The sequence below is a fragment of the Abrus precatorius genome, unplaced genomic scaffold (assembly GCF_003935025.1).
Source record: "Abrus precatorius isolate BTA unplaced genomic scaffold, Abrus_2018 Scaffold7, whole genome shotgun sequence".
Classification (NCBI taxonomy): domain Eukaryota; kingdom Viridiplantae; phylum Streptophyta; class Magnoliopsida; order Fabales; family Fabaceae; genus Abrus; species Abrus precatorius.
In genome coordinates, this window is record NW_020874417.1 from 308,093 (window position 1) to 329,118 (window position 21,026).

Below are 21,026 nucleotides of genomic sequence, written 5' to 3' on the forward strand. Positions count from 1 at the left end.
TTAAGCCTTGGTGAAACTAGCATCAAAAGGAATGCCAGCGGCAGGCAACCAAGTGCTAGCTTGGAGCCAATTTTCAGCAGTGAATTGAGTAGCTTCCTCTTTGCTAATAAGACCTTTGGCAAAAGGTGCCCTAGCTTTAACAACAGAACCAGGTCCAGTGTTGCCAAACTCAGCGAAGTAACAGTTCTCAGTGTTTGGTTCAACGGTGTTCCATGGAATGTAACCATCAGGTTGAATCAAGTCACCAATATCATTCTCAATGAACACTGCCCTTGAAAACGCCTTCCATGGCCTTGCCAAGTAAGACTTCACGGTCAAGCGGTCAGCGACGAGTTCAGCATCGGCCATGATCTGGCAGTTCTGAAGGACTATTCCGGTGGGCATGCTCTTCTGGCCAGTGCCATCAGCCACCACAATGTTCTGTTGGTTTGGGCCAGGCTTCCTCACTAGGATCTTGGAGTTCTGGATCAAGGTTGAGGAATAGCCGAAGATGAAATCGATTGTTCCTGAGATCTCGCAGTTGCGGTAAAACTGACGGTGGGCATGTGCGTACAATGTATCTTGATAACCTCTGAGTGCGCAATCAAAGAATGCTGAACGATCACCTTGGACACGTAGTGCCACTGCTTGATGTCCCTCCCAACCAGCGGTATTCTCGAATGCAATTGACTTGGCAATGAAATCATCAGCAGCAGTAGCTGAAAGCATGCACATTTTTAAATTATTATTTCACGTTAATCAAATAGCTACATTATAGAATATGATAGAGACACATGCATGCATGTATATATATTTTTTAACTTACAGAAGGTGGCGGTTCTTATTGTCTTTACACCGGCATTGAAGTTTTTGTTTCCGGTGATGATGGTCTTGGTTGGGCCATCACCGTACAAGAGAATGTTGGGCTTCTTCTTGTCAACGAGGATGTACTCATCATAGATACCAGCCTTAACGTAGATGAGGAACCTACCTTGGTGCTTCTTAGGGTAAGAATTAATAGCATCCAAAATAGTTTTAAATTGGCCACTTCCATCTTGAGCCACTATAGCATGGGGAAGAATTCCACCCTGGTTAGGTTCGTCGAGCTTACCCAAAAGCTTACGATCAGCAGAGGAAAGCCACGTGGGGTAACCCTCATGATCAACCTCGAGAAGGCGACGAGAAGCGGGTTTCAGAGCCAAGTTAAGGTCAAAGGCAGAGAGAATGTGTGCAATTCCAGACACGATATCAAGTGCCAAGCCAGTGAGTTTTTCAACGTTGTCCAAGCTTCCGGTTTGCAACTGCTCTTGCACTTGCTTCTCACCGTCGGTGTTGAACCCATCCAAGCAAGATTGTTGGTAAGCAACCACAGCTCCCAACCAGTTCTTGAGTTCGGCGGCGCGTGTGTTCACGTCCTGAATGCTGCTTTGTTGGACGAAAACACCCGAAGCGTCGAGCTCTTGGATTGCGGATTGTAACAAGTCTTTGCAATCGTCAAGGGCCATCTTCACGCCGGTGCTTTTGTTGCCATGCTCCACTGTGAGCTGGTCGCTCATGTTGAAGGCTTTAATGACGCTGTCCATGGAGGTTTTCACCACGGTTGCTATGTAGTCCTTTGGGTCGGTGGAGTTCACAGGGGACAGAACATCGTGGCAGAGTTTCTGGTCATCGGAGTTTTGGCACAATGATGCTACAGCCCTGTTGTGGTTACTCAACCCTGATCCACCACCACCATTGTTGCTGTTCCCTTTTGGGCTTTGGACAACAGCAACTACGCCAATGACAACACCTACAACGAGGATGAGAGAAACCGCGGAGCCAAGAATTTTGCCATTCATATTTTTTTAAAATTTTTTGGGGATATGATCTTTTTGAGATTTTTTTTTTTATTGGCTTTTTCCCTCCGAAGAGAACATACAAACAAGGATGAAGCTGAAGCGGAGAGAAAGTTATTGGGAATGTGGGAAGGATGGGTTTTTCCTTCCCTTATTGATTGTGTTTGAGGAGAAGGCGATGAAAAACAATGCAGAGGTTTGGGGTATTTATATGTGTCATGGGAGTTTCTTAATGCATGTTTAGCCATGCATTCAGCTTATGACTCGTTCAATGGAAGTTCTGGTTTTTGCGGCTTTCGTGCGTTTCACCATATTTGGAATGCATTCATTTGCTAAAGACGTTCCACGCAGTTACAGATCGCAATTTTGTTTACCATTCGTAGGGTAAATCGCTGGAATAGATCGATTATTTTGTTACCCTCATTTTTAGCATTCCAATCTCCTTACCCCTTTTTCTCCCATATTTTTCCTTCCTTATTTCTCTAATTAAATAATTAATAACTCAACATGGAAAAAGATTAAATATTAACATCTCATACTTCTAGTATACAAATACAACAAAGAATCAGTAAAATTAATTATGTGAAATTATTTTCAAAGTTCATAATAATCTCAACATTTTTACAACTTATTTTTTGACAATTATGTTACAATTTTTATGCATATATATATATATATATATATATATAATTTCTAAAATAAATTATATATTAAATTCACTACACATTGCGCTTAGAACAATATTTCCTTTGCTATTGTATTGGCTTCTCTGTACCGTGTAATTATATGTAATATTGATTTAGTGTAATTTTTTTTATAACAATGAAAATAAGTCGTATATGATAAAACGACCCAAAAGAAAAACTTGTAAGCACAGATCTTTGTCTACAATTTACTTCTAATTTTTAAAAATTGGACTTCTAAAATAAGAGTTACTGAAGATTTTTTTTTTTTGAAAAAAAATAATGTGTAAAATTTATCGAAATGACATGATTTTTAAACATTTTAAAAAACATATCGGTACAGTTTAAGGAAAAGAAGTTAAAGTGTATAGGAAATTTAAGAAAATAACCATGAGAAATTTAACCAGGCCAACTCAGTTAACATGTTATAATTTTTTTAAATATAATGATAAATAAATATTTTTTTAAAAATGATATGCAAATTATACTACAAAAATACTATCATTTACTAATATATAAAGGACTGTCAAGTGTTAGAGTATTTTTTATTAACATACAAAAAATTGTCACGTATCAAGATAATTTTCATTAGTAAAAATTTTCCAACAAAAAATAAATTATTAATAAATATTTAAAGGTCTATACCAACATGCAATGCATTATACTAATATTTGTATATTAATAGTATATGGTAATGTTCTGCCCTGATAAAATATATCATATTATTAGTATAAATTAAAATTTTTTGTAATAGTAATTTATTTTATTATGATAATAAAAACTGATTCAATATTAAATCGTTAATATATATTTTGTTTTCGTAATACTGTATGCGTAAAAAATTCCTGTTTGTAATGTTGTTATTCTTGTTGATTTTTTGCCTCCACATAATGTTGAGTGTATTGTGGTTCCGAGTCTTAGAATTCTGTGACTATAAGAGTACAGTAATTTAATTTCATTCACTAAAAAATGGTTATTTATTAATAATTCAACAATATATAAATTTCTGTTAGCATTATACATATATATATATATATATATATATATATATTAATAAAAATTAAATCATTAAATAAATATCATCAGTTTATACGAATATTAATATATACTATTAATAGATCGAATTTTAGCATGATACATTACATGTTAATATATATATATATATATATATATATATATATATATATATATATATAAATTTATATAAGTATATATTATATCATTAGTATATATCGTCACAATTTATTATAATAATTTAATTTTGTTCAAATCAAAATTATTGAACAAAAGTTATCTTAATAATTAGCAATTTTTGTATGATAATAACTGATAATTTTTCAGTAATTTAAACATTAAGCAATTAATATAAAATAAAATATCTTATTTTTATATTTGATTGAATTTTTATCCTCTTTCGTATACATGTGTTTCAATTTTTTAAAATAGAAAATGTTATAACTATATACGATATTAATTATTTAACGTTGAAATTGAAAAAGAAACTGTAAAAATCAAATCAAACTAACATTAGGAACAGAGTCTACAGTTAATAAACTTGATATTAAGAATGAGGTTGTGTGCTTTAAACTACTAATTTAAAACACTTTACCATATATTCACATCTATTGTATTTATTTTTATTTTATTTCTTGCCACATATCAGATGATAGATTGAAAAAATTGAGAGACTACATGAATCCCCCCTTGGGGGCTAGAAAGATTCAAAGATCATTTTCGATATTATTTTCAATATACTGTATCATAAGGCCTTGCTCTCGCCCTATATATGTACACACACATGCATGATACATTAATTTCTACCCTTACATTCTGCCTGAATCTAGCAATGATCCTACGAATTTCTATGATCTTTCAATCGGTATATACGTTGTGGTTCATTTGAAGGCTTTGAGTTTGACCCAAGTAAACTTAAATTACCTATCTAATAAACTTAGTTCTTTGTTCTAAAAGACGAAAATACAATAACCTTACAGGTATATAATATATATATATATATATATATATATATATACGCATGCAAGCCATAGAATTCAAGCTTTAGTGAAGCCAAGATCGAAAGGAATGCCAGTGGCGGGGAGCCATGTGCTGGCTTGGAGCCATTGTTCAGCAGTGTATTTAGCAGCATCAGTCTTACTAAGAACCCCACGACCCCACTTGACCCTGTTTTGCGCATTGGCACCCAATCCGTTGTTAGCATACTCAGCAAAGAAACATGTGTCAAGGAACTGAGTGCCTTGCCATGGAAGAAACCCATCTGGCTGAATCAAATCACCAATCGTATTTTCCATGAAAATTGCCCTTGAATATGCCTTCCATGGCCTCGCCAAGTACGATCTCACCTTCAACTTCTCGGGTGCCAATGCTGCTTCTGGCAATATCTCACAGTTCTGAAGCACTACCCCTGTGGGCATGTTCTTTTGGTCCGTTCCATCGGCTACTACTATGTTTTGTTGGTTTGGCTCAGGCTTACGCACTATGATTTTGGAGCTCTGGATTAACGTCGTGGCGTAGCCGAAGATGAAGTCAACGGTTCCGGAGATTTCGCAGTTGCGGTAGAATTGACGGTGGGCGTGTGCGTATAACGTGTCTTGAAAACCGTGCATGGCGCAGTCAAAGAAAGCTGAGCGATCACCTTGCACGCGAAGTGCCACTGCCTGGTGCTTGCTCGCTCCAGCGGTGTTCTCGAATGCCATTGACTTTGCAATGAAATTTTCAGCAACGGTGGCTGCACATTAATCATCAAGTTCAATGCAATCTTATTAAATAATAAAAAAATATTTTTTTTCTTAACCTTAGAAAAAAGTGAAATATAAGAAAGATGGAGAAAAACAAAACACAACATAGTTAAGGATTTATTATTTACCTGATAGGAAAGGACGAGAGATAGAGATAATTATAGATTGTATATATAGAATTAAGATGTTAAAAAAAAAATATTATACATTCAAATATCACATTACAACGATTGATGACGTGATACAATTATCTATTTGTTATATTATTATTTAACCATGATTTCTTAACATCAAAAAGAGTTTATAAACATTTAAAAACTAATGGCCATCAGAATAAAAAATCAAGGATTAAAATCCTATAAAATGATCAGAAACATATTTAATCTTAAAATAAAGTTGGTCATAGAGATGGAGAAAAAAACATACCGAAGGTAGCAGATCTCATTGTCTTCCAACCATCGATAAAATTTTTACTTCCAGTGATAATGGTCTTTGTGGGGCCATCACCGTATATTAGAATATTAGGCTTCTTCTTGTCAACGGTAATGTACTCATCATAGGTACCAGCCTTAACGTAAATAACGAATCTACCTTGATGGTTCTTGGGATAAGCATTGATAGCATCCAAAACAGTCTTATATTGGCCACTACCATCTTTGGCAACCACTGCATTAGGTGTGACGGAATCTCCTTTATTCATAGCAGCCAAGAGCTTGCGATCAGAACCGGCCATCCAAGAAGGATACCCATCATGATCCACTTCAAGAAGCCGACGAGAGGAAGGTTTCGAACTCAAAGTCAAGTTGAAAGCAGACAATATTTGCGATATACCCGACACCACATCAAGTGCTAACGCAGTTAGTTTTCCAACGTTGTCTAAACTACCCGTTTGTAACTGTGACTGCACCTTTTTCTCACCGTCCGTGTCGAACCCATCAAGGCACGATTGCTGGTACGCAATCACAGCGCCCAACCAGTTTTTGAGGTCTGTGGCACGGTCGTTAACGTTGTTAATGTTGTTGTCGTTAACTAGGATGTTTGAGGCCTGTAATTCGTCGATGGCGAACTGTAACAAGTCTTTGCAGTCTTCGAGGGCCATTTTGACGGTATTGTTGCTCTGGTTGTTTTCGACGGTGAGCTTGTCGCTCATGTTGAAGGCCTTGATGACGCTGTCCATGGAGGTTTGCACAACGGTTTTGATGTAATCGGTTGGGTCTGAGGTGTTGACATTGCCGAGTGTGTCGGTGCAGAGCTGGTGGTCATCGGTGTTTTGGCATACCGCTGCAACAGCCTTGGAGTGAGTGTTCAAATCGTGGTTGTTTTCGTCGCCGCTTGGGCTGGTGCGGACAAGAGCAACAACGCCCAGAGCAACACCCACTACGAGAATCAGAGAAACGGCGGAGACAAGTACTTTACTTTCCATTTTCTTGTATATAATATTTTTGTCTTTGAAATTATTTTATTGGAACTCAACGATTACGTGACATGAACAACGAGAAAGAGAACTGTGTTTGTGGGAATGGTATTGTGAACGATATGGTGTTGTTCGGAGCCATTTCTAGAACTTTTGGTTCTTATAGATGGTTTAAGGTTTTATTTTTAGGGACATTGACCATTTCTGTGGAAATCGACGACCACTCATTGACTTTGTTACGTCTGGGAGCTCATTGGCCATTATGTATTGCCTTCGCTATCCATCACTTTGGTTGCCCCAACTTTTAACCATTCGATTATTGTAGACAAATGTGCTAATTAATTATACATATATATGTTGTAAATGAAAACATCGATAGCAAATTATGATATATATATATATATATATAACAACGGAATTTATTCTTGGATTGAAGGTTGTATCATCGATATGGTGTGTGAGTGATTTTTTGTTCATCTATGATTCTATTTTTAATTTATATTAAGCATGCAAAATTAATGTACCATATATATTTTATAATAAATGAAATATCAACCATTAAAAGATACATTCAAATCTATATTTTATCTGCATGCCTCATAAAAAGATTTCAGATGCTCTTTCTGGTCTAAATTCGATCTAAACAGAGACAGCCCTCCATCGCATGTTCAGAACTAATTCCTACCCTTTCATGATCGAATTGTCCTTGTAAAAGTTGTTCTGACCTCAATTTTAAAACTGAAAAATTTAAGGAGCTCAACTTAATGGGCTTGAGTTTTTGAGATGTAAAAAAATTATTTTTTGTATTGGATTAGCAAAAGAGTAAGTACATTGTTGACAAAATAAAAAATAAAAAATAAAAATAAAAGAGTATGTTTACTTTACCAATCAAAAACATCTGTTAGTTCTATATACAAATTTAATGCGATAACCTCATTAAATAATTTGTACTGAATTTCTCTTTAATAGTTATTCTTTAAATAAACAAGGGACACTGTTAGTTTCCATTATACTTTGTAAACATATATCCTTATAGTTTTCTCTTAAATATATACTTTGTGTGTGTATACGTACATACATATATATATATAAAGACCCATATATAAATCAAATCTCTTTCAACTTCAAGTGAACGGAATGGAGTTTATTTTATTTTGTTTTCTATCTTTTTTAATTAACAAATAACACAGGCATATCAATAAGAAATTTTTATCTCTTCTAAGTAGTTATTTAATTTTATTTTTTCTGATATGTCATTTTTAAATTAAGTAAACGGTAAAAGAAATAGGTAACTTTTTTTTTTATCAGCTAAAAGGAATTTTATTAAAATATTGATAACAACAGGTAAATGTGTCAGGTCATTTCAAATACAAGTAAACATGTCTTGCATTTGGTGAAAAAGATAATCATTTGTTCTTCCCTTACATGGATAATCATTTATTTTCTCAAGTATATGGTTTTTTTTTCTTATTTTTTAATATTTTTACATTATAAAAGTTTTGTTTTGACATATACAATGCATTATTATAGAATATATCTTGAATATCGTCCTAATTTCTAAGAATTATATATTAGCTACTCGCCATTTTAATGTAACAGAGTTGAGTTTAATTATCAATCGATCGAGCAACACCTATGGTTGGATTTATTTGAACTCAATGTAAATTTACTTTTCTAATAGGTCAAAGAAAATTAGTTTAAAAGAATTTAAAGAATATTATATCCGTACATCAAAGTTCTTTAAAAACTATCCCGTAAAAGACTGTTTCATTAATGGAAAATGGCAAATATATAACACCAATCAGAACAAGTGAAAATTCCCCAATTTAATCAACTCCCAGTACTAGGATATAATGTTTATTATGAGATTCAAAATGCTAAGTCCAAACACCCCTATGCATATATAACATTTTTTCTTAATTATATACACCAAATTAATTATAGTATTTAATAAGCTGTGTACTGTCAAAGTTTTCTATACTAATAATATATCAAAATTAAGTTATTTAAGTTTATCTGGTCGAAAAAAAGTATTTATAATAATTACAAACGTTTGAGTGTTTTTATTTCAATATTTTCAAATTATTTATAAAGGAAAACACATAATAATTTGCCTTGGTTGAAAGGATTTTTTTTTAAATTCTAATATGCATTATGTTAAAATAATAATCATTATTGAAAACTAAATTAATCGTTGTCACAATGTAAACGCATGCAGGCATAGAGATCTTAATATTGATACAAATTTCAAATGAGTTATATAGATTGAATATATTAATAATAATAATAATATTTATATATGTTTTTTTAAAATTTTTCTCGTTCTATCATATTATTTTATTGCTCATATATTTTTTTTTATCTTTTCTTCTTATATATCTACTAAGTGTACAATGATTTATATTTTTTTTAAGAAATACGAGTTTTATAGATGGTAAACTAAATATATGACTAATTCGGATTCTCTCTAGGTGAAGGACCATCCAATGTTTATAAACAAACACTTGTCTCTCACACGTAACTAAATCTTATCCTCATTTTTACTGATCTCATTCATTAATAGAACACAAAATTAAGGGCTAAAAGATGTAGCTAAAGAGGGAGCTACATTAGAGAGTCCAGGTAGGATACATGACACACTTACGAAGTCATTTTTCAAAAAAAGGAATAATGTAAAAATTTCAATTTCAAATATTATTTACAGTTTCCTTACGTTTCCAAACCACGTGTATATACAAGAGGATTCTTCAAAGTAGAATCATAAGAACTGTGCTGAAAGATAATCCTGCGCTGTGTCACATATATTCAAGCTTTGGCGAACCCAATAGCATAAGGAATGCCAGTAGTCCTCAACCAATCATCAGCTTTTCCACCTGGTCCAGCTCTAAGGAATTGACCAGCAGTGAATTGTGCAGCTTCATTCTTATTAATATTGGGATGATAACCCTTCCACTTGACCCTTCCTTGAAGATTAGAACCAGGTCCAACGTTGTCATACTCAGCATAGTACAACGTGTCAAGAAACTGGTTCCCACTCCAAACAGTCCATCCTTCTGGGCTAATTACGTCTCCAATGGTCGATTCCATAACCACTGTTCTAGAATATTGCTTCCACGGCCTCCCCAAGTACGATTTCACTTGGAACCTTGCAGGGAACAAATCCCTCTCTGGGGTTATCTCGCAGTTCTGAATCACAATTCCTGTGGTCATGCTCTGTTTGGCGGTGCCATCTGCGGTCACTGTATTGAATTGATTAGGGCCTGGCTTTCTTACGATGATTCTTGAGTTCTGGATAATGGTTGCAGATGTTCCGAAGATGAAGTCTATGGTGCCCGAGATTTCACAGTTGCGGTAGAATTGACGGTTGGCTTGAACGTACAAGGTGTCTTGGAAAGCGTGCATGGCACAATCGAAGAACGCCGACATGTCTCCCTGGTTTCTGAATGCCACTGCTTGGTGCTTAGCAGCACCAGCGGTGTTCTCGAATGCCATTGACTTTGCAATGAATCCAGGTGCAACATTTGCTGTACGTATATATATTGCATGCACAAATGCATGTAGACAGAAAATTAGTATTGCGAAAACATATTATATATATGACTTACATAACTATTTTCAAAAATAGGTTTGGATATTATATAGTCTTTATGATTGCTAAATTTTTTAAAAGTTCAAATAATTTCAATAAGATGGCCAATTTACCAGACATGTTCTTTCACTTTTAAGGATAGACTAATTAAAAAAGTGTGTTAATAACAACGTGTTGTTAACATTTTTTTATATCGTTTATAATTATTCATTTTATAAAAAGTTAAAGTAAATAAAACATTTTCTTGTAATTTAATACTTACCGAAGGTGGCAGTTTGCATGGTCTTGACACCATCTACGAAGTTTTTGTTACCAGTGACAATGGTCTTTGTAGGGCCATCCCCATACATAAGAATATTAGCTGCAGATTTAGGAACGATGATGTACTCGTGATAGATCCCAGCCTTAACATAAATAATATATCTGCCTTTGAAGCCTTTAGGGTAAGAGGCAACCGCATCCTTAATGGTTTTAAATTTACCACTACCATCTTGGGCAACAACTGCGTTCGGTGGTATTGATTCAACTCCCTTACTCAACAGCTTACGATCGGAAGCAGAGAACCACGATGGGAACTCTTCACCATCAGCATTCTCAGCCTCCAGAAGACGACGAGAAGCAGGCTTCAAATCCAACTGTAAGCCAAAGCTCTGAAGAATGTTAGATAAATTAGTGACAATGTCAAGTGTTATGCCAGTGAGCTTCCCCATTTGGTCCAAACTTTGCGTTTGCAACTGTTCCTTAACCTTGTCCTCACCGTTTGTTCCATTATCAAACCCTTCCATGCATGACTGTTGGTACGAGATAACTGCACTCAACCAATTTCTGAAGTCTGGGGTTTGGTCATGCAAGGCTTGAATATTGTTGTCACGAACCAAGTTAGCCGAGGATTCGATGCTGTCCATGGCGAATTGCATTAAGTCCTTGCAATCATCAAGGGCCATTTTGACTCCAGGAGCATTGTTATTGTTGCCATGTTCCACACTGAGCCTGTCACTCATGTTCAAGGCTTGGATAATGGTTTTTGAAGTTGCTTCCACTGCAGCAGATAGGTAAGCCATTGGGTCTGAGGCGTTAGCGCTGTTCACAGAGTTAAGAGTATCATGACAAAGATTGGGGTCTTCGGTGCCTTGGCACATGGCCTTCACAGATTTTTGATGTGCTGCTACTGCAGGATCAGATGAGTCCTTTTTGTTAACAACAACAACAACACCTATGGCAACACCCACCACTAGGATGAGCGAAACCCCAGAGACAATCACTTTCCCTTTGGACATTTTTTTTACTCTTGACTTTTTAAAGTTTTTTTTATTCCCACGAAATTATAACGATGGAGCAATGTAGGAAAGATGAAATGAAGATTTCCTCCCCTTTTTCAATTTATTGGTTTCTTATTTGGGAGGATGATAATGCTATGTATTATTTATTGATTGATATTTAAGATGGTATGGAGCACAGAGCTACTACAAGGATTGATTCATGGGGTTTATATAGGGAGTTCAACCTTTTGTCTATCTCAGAATAGATGAGAGGGTAACTTTAACATGAATGAGTGTTCAGAATTGACGTTGGTTTCAGAATTTTAAGGGGGGTTGACTAGGACGCTGCTATTTCTTGAACGATAGTTTATTGCTATGGTGGAAATAATTTCCTATAATAAGCAAGATTAGCATTTTCTGGGTAAACTACCGTGTTGAGTTGATGGTAGATGGTGGGCATTGTTTTGGCTGAGAATAGTGAGGCTTGGACCGTTTTTCAGTCCGTAGTTATTCTTTCAGGTCTTCCTTTGTTCTTGAGAAACCGCAGGATTATTCGTGGTGGACTTCAATGACTATCGACCACTAATTAAGATGGTAAGGCTCACTTATCGATTATACAACGATTTGTAGGGATTGTAATATGGTCCAATCCACTGGTTGATCCATTTAAATTATCGATTATAAAACTAGGAATTTTAATTTCAATATAGAAGTTTTTTTTTTTTTACTCAGACCCCTTTTTAACATTCTTATTTAATTTAAAAACATTCAAACATTTTTGTAAAATTTAAAACATCTTTTTGGTATTAATACATATTGGTCGAAGTGGTAAGGGGTTTAATTCTTATAAAGTAACGTTAGGTTTAAATATTATAAATAAAAACAAGTAAATAAATGTCCATAAATTCATCCAAGCAATCAACTCAGATCAGTCGAAAGCCTATGAAATTTTCAGATACTAAAAATGTCGAACCCTAAGGCCCAATCAAAATCCCGAACCCCAAAAGGAAAAGAAAACTTGGGTTTGCGAAATTTTGTTCACAAAAATTTTACTCAAACGAAAAATGTAAGGAAGCCTTCGTTATAAGTTCTTCAACGTACTAGCCGTCCAAAAGAGATTATGAACTAGACAGAGTTCATCACGGGTATCCATATCATTATAAGTAAGATTCTAGAAGGCATATAGAAAAACACCTATATTAAAAAAATTATTTTACAATAATCAAATAGTAATCTGAACATAAATGATATAACTGTTATTTTAACACGTTCAGATCCCGATTTATTTTAAATTAAATCACATCTTTAAAGACAGGTCAAAGAATCAATCTAATAAGAACGGGCCTTTGCCAGTGATTGTTTTCCAGTGGAGATAGTCCACTGACTTGCTCTTAGCTAATGATTATACTCAATTCTGTTTCGTAGTTTTCCCAACACTTAATTGTAAAAATGCCAAGCATCTCAGCGGTGAGGGGTGGAAAGAAAAAACAAATCAAGAAAACAAATACATTAAAAAGAATAAAAGCATGGAAACCGCAAAGAACCTCATGGATTATGAACAAAATGAATGCAGTGTAAACAATGGGATATAAAGCCATATCAATTTACCACCAGCCTCTGAACCAGTCTCTTATATTTTGTATGCACACTCGTGCACATACTCACAGATATATTTAAGAGAAAGAGATAGAGAGAGATTAATTTGGTGTTTCACCAGCAGGTCCAGGTCGTGCAGTCAACAAAGGTTGAAGAGCTTTGACTACAATGCTCATGTTTGGTCTGAAATCAGCTTCGTATTGCACACACAGTGCAGCAACAGCAGCCATCTGTAATTAATCAATTATCATGTTGTTATCCATGGTATTGTTCTTGAGTAGATATTTTATATTTAAGGGCATTTGTCCTGGGTATCTGTGGTTCCAATAATAAAGGTTTCCAGAAAAATTTGATATTGTTCTACAAGAAAGTATTTGTTTATTTTCTTCTAGCATAATGAATACCCAGGTTCTTGTACTGAAACTTAAAACATAAACTATTTTCTTCCAATTGTTCAACTAATTCGTATATCCAACAAATTTCCACCTAAAGGAAATGATATAATAGTTTTTCTTTTAGATTTAAATTTTTGTCTCTTGCACAGTATTTTGTATTTACTAACTTAATAGAGTATAAGAACTCTGATGCTATCTCTAGTAAGCTGCTTTTGCATAGTTTTCCGGTCCGTATGAACACAATTTCAAATAATATATAAGCTATAATACATTTTCATATTCTACACCACCTTAGTAAGAAAATGGAAAAATAAAATAAAAATGTGAAGAAGAATATACTACAAGACAGTAAACACCTTAGCAACAGCTTTGGGTGGATATTCTCCTCCTAGTCTTGCATCAACACACTGCCTGACTTTATCCTCGCTGAGTTTTGGTGTAGCCTGAAACGTATATCAATTGCTGTTATCAGCTAGGATTTTAGATTGGACAGTAAACCACAATAAATAGGTTTAGTTTCTGCTTCTTTTTTTCTTTCGTTGGAGTGTGTTTTGGGGGCAGGGTATAACGATATAGCTTAAATTACTACCCAAGTAACTAGACTCTGCTGTCCACGTGGTAGTGTATGATCAACGGGTTTCCTTCCAGTCAGAAGTTCCAGAAGGACAACACCAAAACTGTATACATCACTCTTAGCATTCAATTGTCCAGTCATTGCATATCTGCATGCACAAGATTAGATAGATAGTAATTTAGCAGTCTAAGGCCAAGACACCAGTAGATGAAGACACACACTTGTTGGGTGACTTTAGTCAACTGTAGCAGAAAGGAAATTGAAAAATTGATAATCATATCTTACTCTGGTGCATGATAACCAAAGGTTCCAAGGACACGAGTAGAATGAAGACGTGCAGCCATATCTGGAGCCTGATTTGATAAATCAAAGTCTGCAATTTTAGCAACATCATCATCAAAGATTAGCACATTGCTTGACTTGATGTCTCGGTGGATAATATGGGGATCAGCCTTCTCATGCAAGTATTCAAGTCCTCTTGCAGCCCCTACAGCAATTTTTACTCTCTGTGCCCATGTCAAAACTGGACCAGGCTGTGCTCCCTTAACACCTTTTCTGCCTGCATGTACAAAAACAATGACAAGAACATTTATAAAAGTACAGACTAAACTAATATATGTCTCAAGTAGTGACATTACCAATCAAGGCATCAAAAAGAAAAAAATAATGTTAAACGCCATAATCTTCTCAGTTCCTCTAATGTAAAGAAAAAGAATTCAAATATTGCTTATAGATGTAGTTTTCTAATTTGACCAATTGAAAGGAAAAACTATATACCATGCAAAATATCATGAAGAGACCCATTAGATGCAAACTCATAAGCAAGAATACGGGAGCTTCCATCAATGCAATATCCAAGTAATTGAACAAAATTTTCATGCTTCAGCCTTGATACCATTGAAACCTGAAAGTTAAAAAACCTCGCAGTTTACGGGAAAAGAACAACTTCAATGACCTGACAAAAAATATTAATCCAAGATTGTCACACATACATACCTGTGCTAAAAATTCCTCATCAGGCTGTTTACTGGCATCTAACTTCTTGATTGCTGCAGCTTGCCCACTTTTAAGAACACCATAATATACTCTTCCATAGGATCCCTCTCCAATCAGAGAATCTTGACCAAAATTATCGGTTACTTCTTTTAGTTCATCTGCTGCTATATCAGGAACTTCAATGGGCTGAACTTTCACAGGCTGAGCACCCTGCTTTGCAGTTTCAGAAGCATGATGATTTCCATCATTCCCTGCGTAAATTAATCACAATAACTTTATCCATCAAATTTTAAGGAAAAATAACATCAAACAAATAAACACAATGAAATATCACAAAACAGCATATCAATCTCGTATTAGACTCAATCCGATTGAGACGGAAACATCACTTGAAGATGCATGAATGCTTAGAGTTGCAAACTGTATGTATCATCGTTGATACATTGCTCAAGCTTATACGAGCCAAATTACCTGCTGAATTTTTTACAACATATTGTCCTCCACTTTCGGCAGCCTTATGAAAGTCATCCTCTTCGCAACAGCTGAAACAACTCATGGCTCTTTCCCACTGAAATAATTCACTAGCCCGTCAGATCATACTAACAACAGTTCAGTATTAATCTTCAATATACAGTCTAATTTTTGTTCAGTAAAAAGAACACATTATTGCTAGAAAGGCTGCATCCCAGTTACAATTGCAAACTTCAACAATTTCAGAAAGAAAGAAGGAAATAGTGTATCTGCGTGTGTTTTCTGTTTCAATTACTTCGAGTTCTACCTTTAAGTATTAACTCAGCAGGGCTTCATTTCGTTCGCAGACGTGATGTTTCCACTCATTTGATTGATATTAATTAAAAACGCAATAACCTTGTTTAACTCTTAGAAATGCTATCAAATATAAAAATGAGATTGCAGTCCCAATCATTTGCATGATTCCGTCATCCTTGGAAAACAAGCGCTTGCAAGTGATGCATGAGAATTTCATTACTTCACAGCATTCTATCAATTTTTTTTTTTCATTACAAGAAGCTCAACGCCTCAGTTAGCAAATCTCAATCAAATGAAGCTAAATGGAAGCGGATCGAATCAGTTTCCGGCAACCAGAATTAAATTGCTACTAAAGTCCAAGCAAGCAATCACAGATCAGTAAAAAGCAGAACCAGTTATTACTTGCAGAAATCAAATTATGCTGAAAAATAAAAAGAGAAATGCTCGTCCATTAAAGAAATTATAAAAGCAAAGTCGATGGCAAAGATGAAATGAACATTGAGAATTTTTTGCAAAAGCAGAATAGAAGAAGTAACATTGAAGAGAGTGGTGGATCGATGAGTACCTGAAATGAAATGAAAAGGAAAAATGGAGGAATTGAGAGTGAGGGTGTGGAGGGGAAGATCTCGGTTCCAAAACCGGGGAAAGATGCGCAGGATAAACAGAGAGGAGTGCGTAGGATAAAAGAGTCGAACAAGTTTTTGACTCGCTTTGAATTGGAATCGGAATTACAATTGTCGTGTAACGTGTTTATTATTATTAGTTACAATGATTTTTATTATGCAACTAAGTATCATTTCACTATTTAAATACCCCTAATCATAAAACCTTCTTTTCTTTTCTTCTTCTCCACCGACCTTGCTCGCCAGATTTGACTTGCGCCGTATATACATACATTCGTACACGCCAGTTAGTGTTTGAATTAGTTTACTAAGAAAACAAATACATTTAATTTTAACAAATTATAAAATGCTTTTATTATAATAAATTTCTATAATTATGAATCTTAAAAAAGGGTAAATATTTATTAAAAATAATAGTGTCTTGTAATTTTTCATACTTTTTTTCATAAAACACTTTTTAGTGCATTTCATATATTTTACATTTTTGTAGTGGTATATTATTATTATTATTGGTCTAAGCAACATATGAAAAACATTTAATTCGTACTGTTAAATTTGTTCTATTGCATTTTATAATAAAATACAAACAGTTATATCTGTTATATTTTATGCGATAAGCATCCTATATCATAAATAAATATTTTTGAACTATATAAAGACTTTATTTTTCATGCAGTGTTAGTATAAATATTTTTATTTAAAAACATATATAAAATATGAAAATATACTATTAAAAAATCAATTATACAGTTATCCCATTTTAAACATTAATGGCAACTAAAAGTTTATAATATATATTCACATAAAAAAAAAGTTTATAATATAAGAGTGAAGTTGAATATTTATTGTTGCTATTTAAACAATCCAATCATATACCGTACGTCATACATAGTGCTTCCTTTTTTCTCACACGTATCTTGTAAAATTTTATATTAAATTTATTTATTTTCATTAATTAGTTATTTAAACAAAATAAGATTATTTTTTTAATGTATATTTACTTATATTTTAAAAAAATAATATACATTAAAATAAAATTATTTGTTAAGTATCAAATAATTTTAAAATGTTATAAACTTATCTATTTATTGCAAGTTTTAAATCAATGATTGAAGTAATAAAATTTAATATATATAAAAAATGATCAAACAAAATAAATTGGCTAAGTCTTACTCTTGAAATAAGTCAATCAATTTCTTTTCAAATTTATTAGATGATATATATTTATCAAATGTATAGCCTTTCAAATATTTATCAACTTAGGAAAACATAAATTGTGAATGTTCAACTTATTCCTACAGTGTATCTATTCTACTTTATTTTATCTTTCTTTTTTTCTTCTCCTCCTCCTTTTCGAATTGTCTGAGTCATGAATTTTGCTATATTAATTACGATATTAGTACTAGCTCAACTTGACAATTCATATGAGAAAAGTTGGACATTGAATATTCAGAAACTTTTACATAGTCATGCATTGAGCAAGTCAATAAAGACTCGGTATACTCTCACTATGAAAGGAGTACAACTCCCTTTGAAGAAATAGTTATGTGCCCCACTGATCGATGTTTCTTTTCTGAGGTAGGCTTTGTCTGTATGAGCAATTTCCTTGAAACAAATTAACAGGAAGAAATCAAGAAAACTCTTCCCACTTGCTCTATGACCACTCATTTGTTTTTGTCAAATTTCTAGGATTCCAAGATTATTACAGAATCAAAACTAAAAATCTTACTTTCATTTAGAATCTGTCATAAATAATGAGTATTCTCTTCTCTTCGTAAGATTGATCACACACATATATAGATGACAATCAAGTTGACCAAAGACAGTATTTTTTAGGAAATATAATAAAATACAATGTAACAAATTTGAGAATAGATTCATATTCCCTTATTTTCATCTTATAGCTAGATATTGTCCATCAATCATGCTCCTCGCGAATCATCTATAACGATGCATAAATTGTTCTGGAAGATTTTGAATTCATTAAGAGGACCAAACAGGGCTCACTGCTCAGGGATGTTGATGAAAGAATCGAATCAATCCGTTTCCTGTTGTCATGCAACAATGCAACGTGACCAATATCTCGAGAATCATGAATTAAGGTGCGTACTTAATGAGTTAGACACGTTATTAGCAATAATGCTAAAGAACTTAATATCATATAAAACAAAATTAAGGCTCATGCATGTTACAAGATTGTTCACATAATTAGTTTGTTATCTTAAGCAAAGGAATAAAACAAAAATGACGGAAGAGAAATTCCAAATAAGGTTGTCTCATATTTGCAACTTCAACGAAGGAAGGTTTTGTTTGGGTTCTGTTGTCTGCCAGCTTTGAGTGCTGTGATTCACTTGGCACTTAGCTTTATTGGAGTAAATATATAAGTGTGTGACTTTCTGGCAGAGTTCATGGGAGGGGGAACCATGGAGAATATTTACGCGGCATTGGTTGATTTGTGGGCTCGCCTCATCATGCAAGGAAGAGGACATAATTCAAACGGTTAGGGATCAAAATTATTATTGGAATGTTTGTTTTTATTGATTTATATATTTAATATGAGAGTGTAAATATAGAAGATATAGATATAAATTTAAAATTTAATGTATAGAGTAATAAGTAAATTTACAGTCAATTATATATATATATATATATATATATATATATATATATATATTATTCTACAAATTAATACATGATGCATTAAATTTATCTGATATGTATTTTTTATAAGTTTTAACTTTTAAAAAATAGCTACTTTATAATTTACTTTTTCATATATAATATCACATCGTTATTTTTTATTCAAATATATCTTCTTTTTCGTGCATTCGTTATCTAAAACGAAATATGCAAATTTGTTGGCCTTTCACAGGTATACCGTAATTTGTCTTTCAATACTAACTCTTATTTTTTAAATTTATAATATAAAAAATATATATCTTTTATTTTTTAAATTTATAAATTTAGAAAGTCATGTAATATATTTTAAATTTTTATTTAAAAATTTATTTAAATTTAATAATATCTATATAATGTAAAAAATATATATATTTTTAAATATTCAACACAGTTATATTCATTCAGACTTTAACTTTATTAATTCTTAGAAATTGCAATGAAAATAATATTAACGTTGATATAAAATGTTAGCCATTATTTTTAAATTAGAGTACTTTTAGAAACTATCTTATGTAAAATTAGTTTTCTTTGTCATCGTGCTATTTCGCTTCTTCTATATTGAGAATTTAATTTTTAATTTAATTTTAATTTTTTAAATTATGTTAATGTAATTATTTTTTAAAATTGCTCTCTTAAAACATATGCATTAAAATGAAGTAGTAGAATGAAGAGAAATTTATAAATTTTAAATTGTGTAATTTGAATAAAATTTAATTAGAATACATGAACAGTATAAATATTTTTTATACTATTTTTCAATAGTGTATTATTACATCAGCAATAATGATTTATTTTTGTAATAATTAATTTTAAAATTATATTTACTATGCATTATAATTAGTTAACTATATACTTTTTATATATTAATAGTGTATTAAAATTAAATTATTTTTTTAAATATTAAGTGAATGAAGACGTTCTCGCATTCGTTACAATAGAATCTCTATTTCGATCCTTAGAATGTGGTAAATTTAAACTTGTTGTAAACTCTCAGTTTGACAACTTTCTTTACCCTGAAAATGAAACACATCCTTCCCCTAATATAATGTGCAATATTAAGTAGAATTAAAGAAAATTAATTGTGAAATTTTTCAAAGAAAATTTATATTTAAAAATATTTTTATGAGAAAATATAAAAAATTATAATTAAAAAAACGAGGCCTAAGTGTTTCTTTTATGCATAGATTAAATATTTTGAATCATAAAGTGTGTTTACTTTAAGTTGTTTTTTATTTAAGAACATGAACTTAAAAATATAACATTCACATGTTTACTATATATTTAAAGAAAAAAAACCATCAAATATAATAGATTTAAGAACGAGTCATTTTATATTTTAAAAGGAAAAGAATATGACATTTTGAGAAATATATTAAAAGTTATCATATATTGTAATTAACGAGTTTTATTTTTATTTTGAATATCAGGATTTTGTTTTAATTTGCTTGCTTGATTATAGAGAAAATTATATATTTATGTATCAAATATATATATTTTAAGACCAAAATAAATAATAATAACCCATTAAATTTGCCCCTAAAAAAAAATGCTCTGAGAGGATCTAAAATAATATTCTCATGGATCCGCTGTGGGGAGCGGGCCCAAATAGATCCTGCGGACTGCCTGACTTAATATATGGTTGATTGGTTGTTGTTTCCCATAGACACTGTCAAAGCAACAATATGATTCGTTGTCTGATCATCTGATTAGTCCATAATATTAAATAATAAATGTTAAATAGTATTTCAAGTGTTAGTTAAAGATATAATAAAATATAGTATTTTTTATAAAATTTATAATACTATTTATTTTTAAATTTGTGCATATTCTTAAATAAATAAAAAAATTGAAGACAATACATCCTTATTAAACTTTAAAAA

General features: G+C 32.6%; 4 protein-coding genes across 5 annotated transcripts; all 4 read right to left on the minus strand.

Moving 5' to 3' along the window:
* LOC113873762 (pectinesterase-like) lies at window positions 1-1,817 on the minus strand. The gene is made up of 2 exons (XM_027512067.1): window positions 806-1,817; window positions 1-698 (listed from the first exon to the last, which is right to left on the minus strand). Exons 1-2 carry the CDS (start codon window positions 1,815-1,817, stop codon window positions 1-3), a joined length of 1,710 nt encoding a protein of 569 aa, XP_027367868.1.
* A 2,731-nt stretch (window positions 1,818-4,548) lies between these two features.
* On the minus strand, window positions 4,549-7,497 carry LOC113873693 (pectinesterase-like). Its single transcript, XM_027511944.1, has 2 exons — window positions 5,680-7,497; window positions 4,549-5,243 (listed from the first exon to the last, which is right to left on the minus strand). Exons 1-2 carry the CDS (start codon window positions 6,674-6,676, stop codon window positions 4,549-4,551), a joined length of 1,692 nt encoding a protein of 563 aa, XP_027367745.1. The 5' UTR covers window positions 6,677-7,497.
* Window positions 7,498-9,472: 1,975 nt separating this feature from the next.
* On the minus strand, window positions 9,473-11,533 carry LOC113873763 (pectinesterase-like). Its single transcript, XM_027512068.1, has 2 exons — window positions 10,519-11,533; window positions 9,473-10,191 (listed from the first exon to the last, which is right to left on the minus strand). Exons 1-2 carry the CDS (start codon window positions 11,531-11,533, stop codon window positions 9,473-9,475), a joined length of 1,734 nt encoding a protein of 577 aa, XP_027367869.1.
* A 1,264-nt stretch (window positions 11,534-12,797) lies between these two features.
* On the minus strand, window positions 12,798-16,591 carry LOC113871194 (pto-interacting protein 1-like). Of its 2 annotated transcripts, XM_027508108.1 has the most exons (8): window positions 16,428-16,591; window positions 15,548-15,652; window positions 15,077-15,327; window positions 14,858-14,984; window positions 14,366-14,639; window positions 14,096-14,228; window positions 13,863-13,949; window positions 12,798-13,341 (listed from the first exon to the last, which is right to left on the minus strand). In XM_027508108.1, the coding sequence occupies exons 2-8, from the start codon at window positions 15,630-15,632 to the stop codon at window positions 13,213-13,215; spliced, it is 1,086 nt and encodes a 361-aa protein (XP_027363909.1). In that variant the 5' UTR covers window positions 15,633-15,652; window positions 16,428-16,591; the 3' UTR covers window positions 12,798-13,212. The 2 variants fall into 2 exon arrangements, with proteins under 2 accessions (XP_027363909.1, XP_027363910.1); XM_027508109.1 differs by lacking the exon at window positions 16,428-16,591 and having other exon boundaries at window positions 15,077-15,262; window positions 15,564-15,632.
* Between the last annotated feature and the right edge of the window lie 4,435 nt (window positions 16,592-21,026).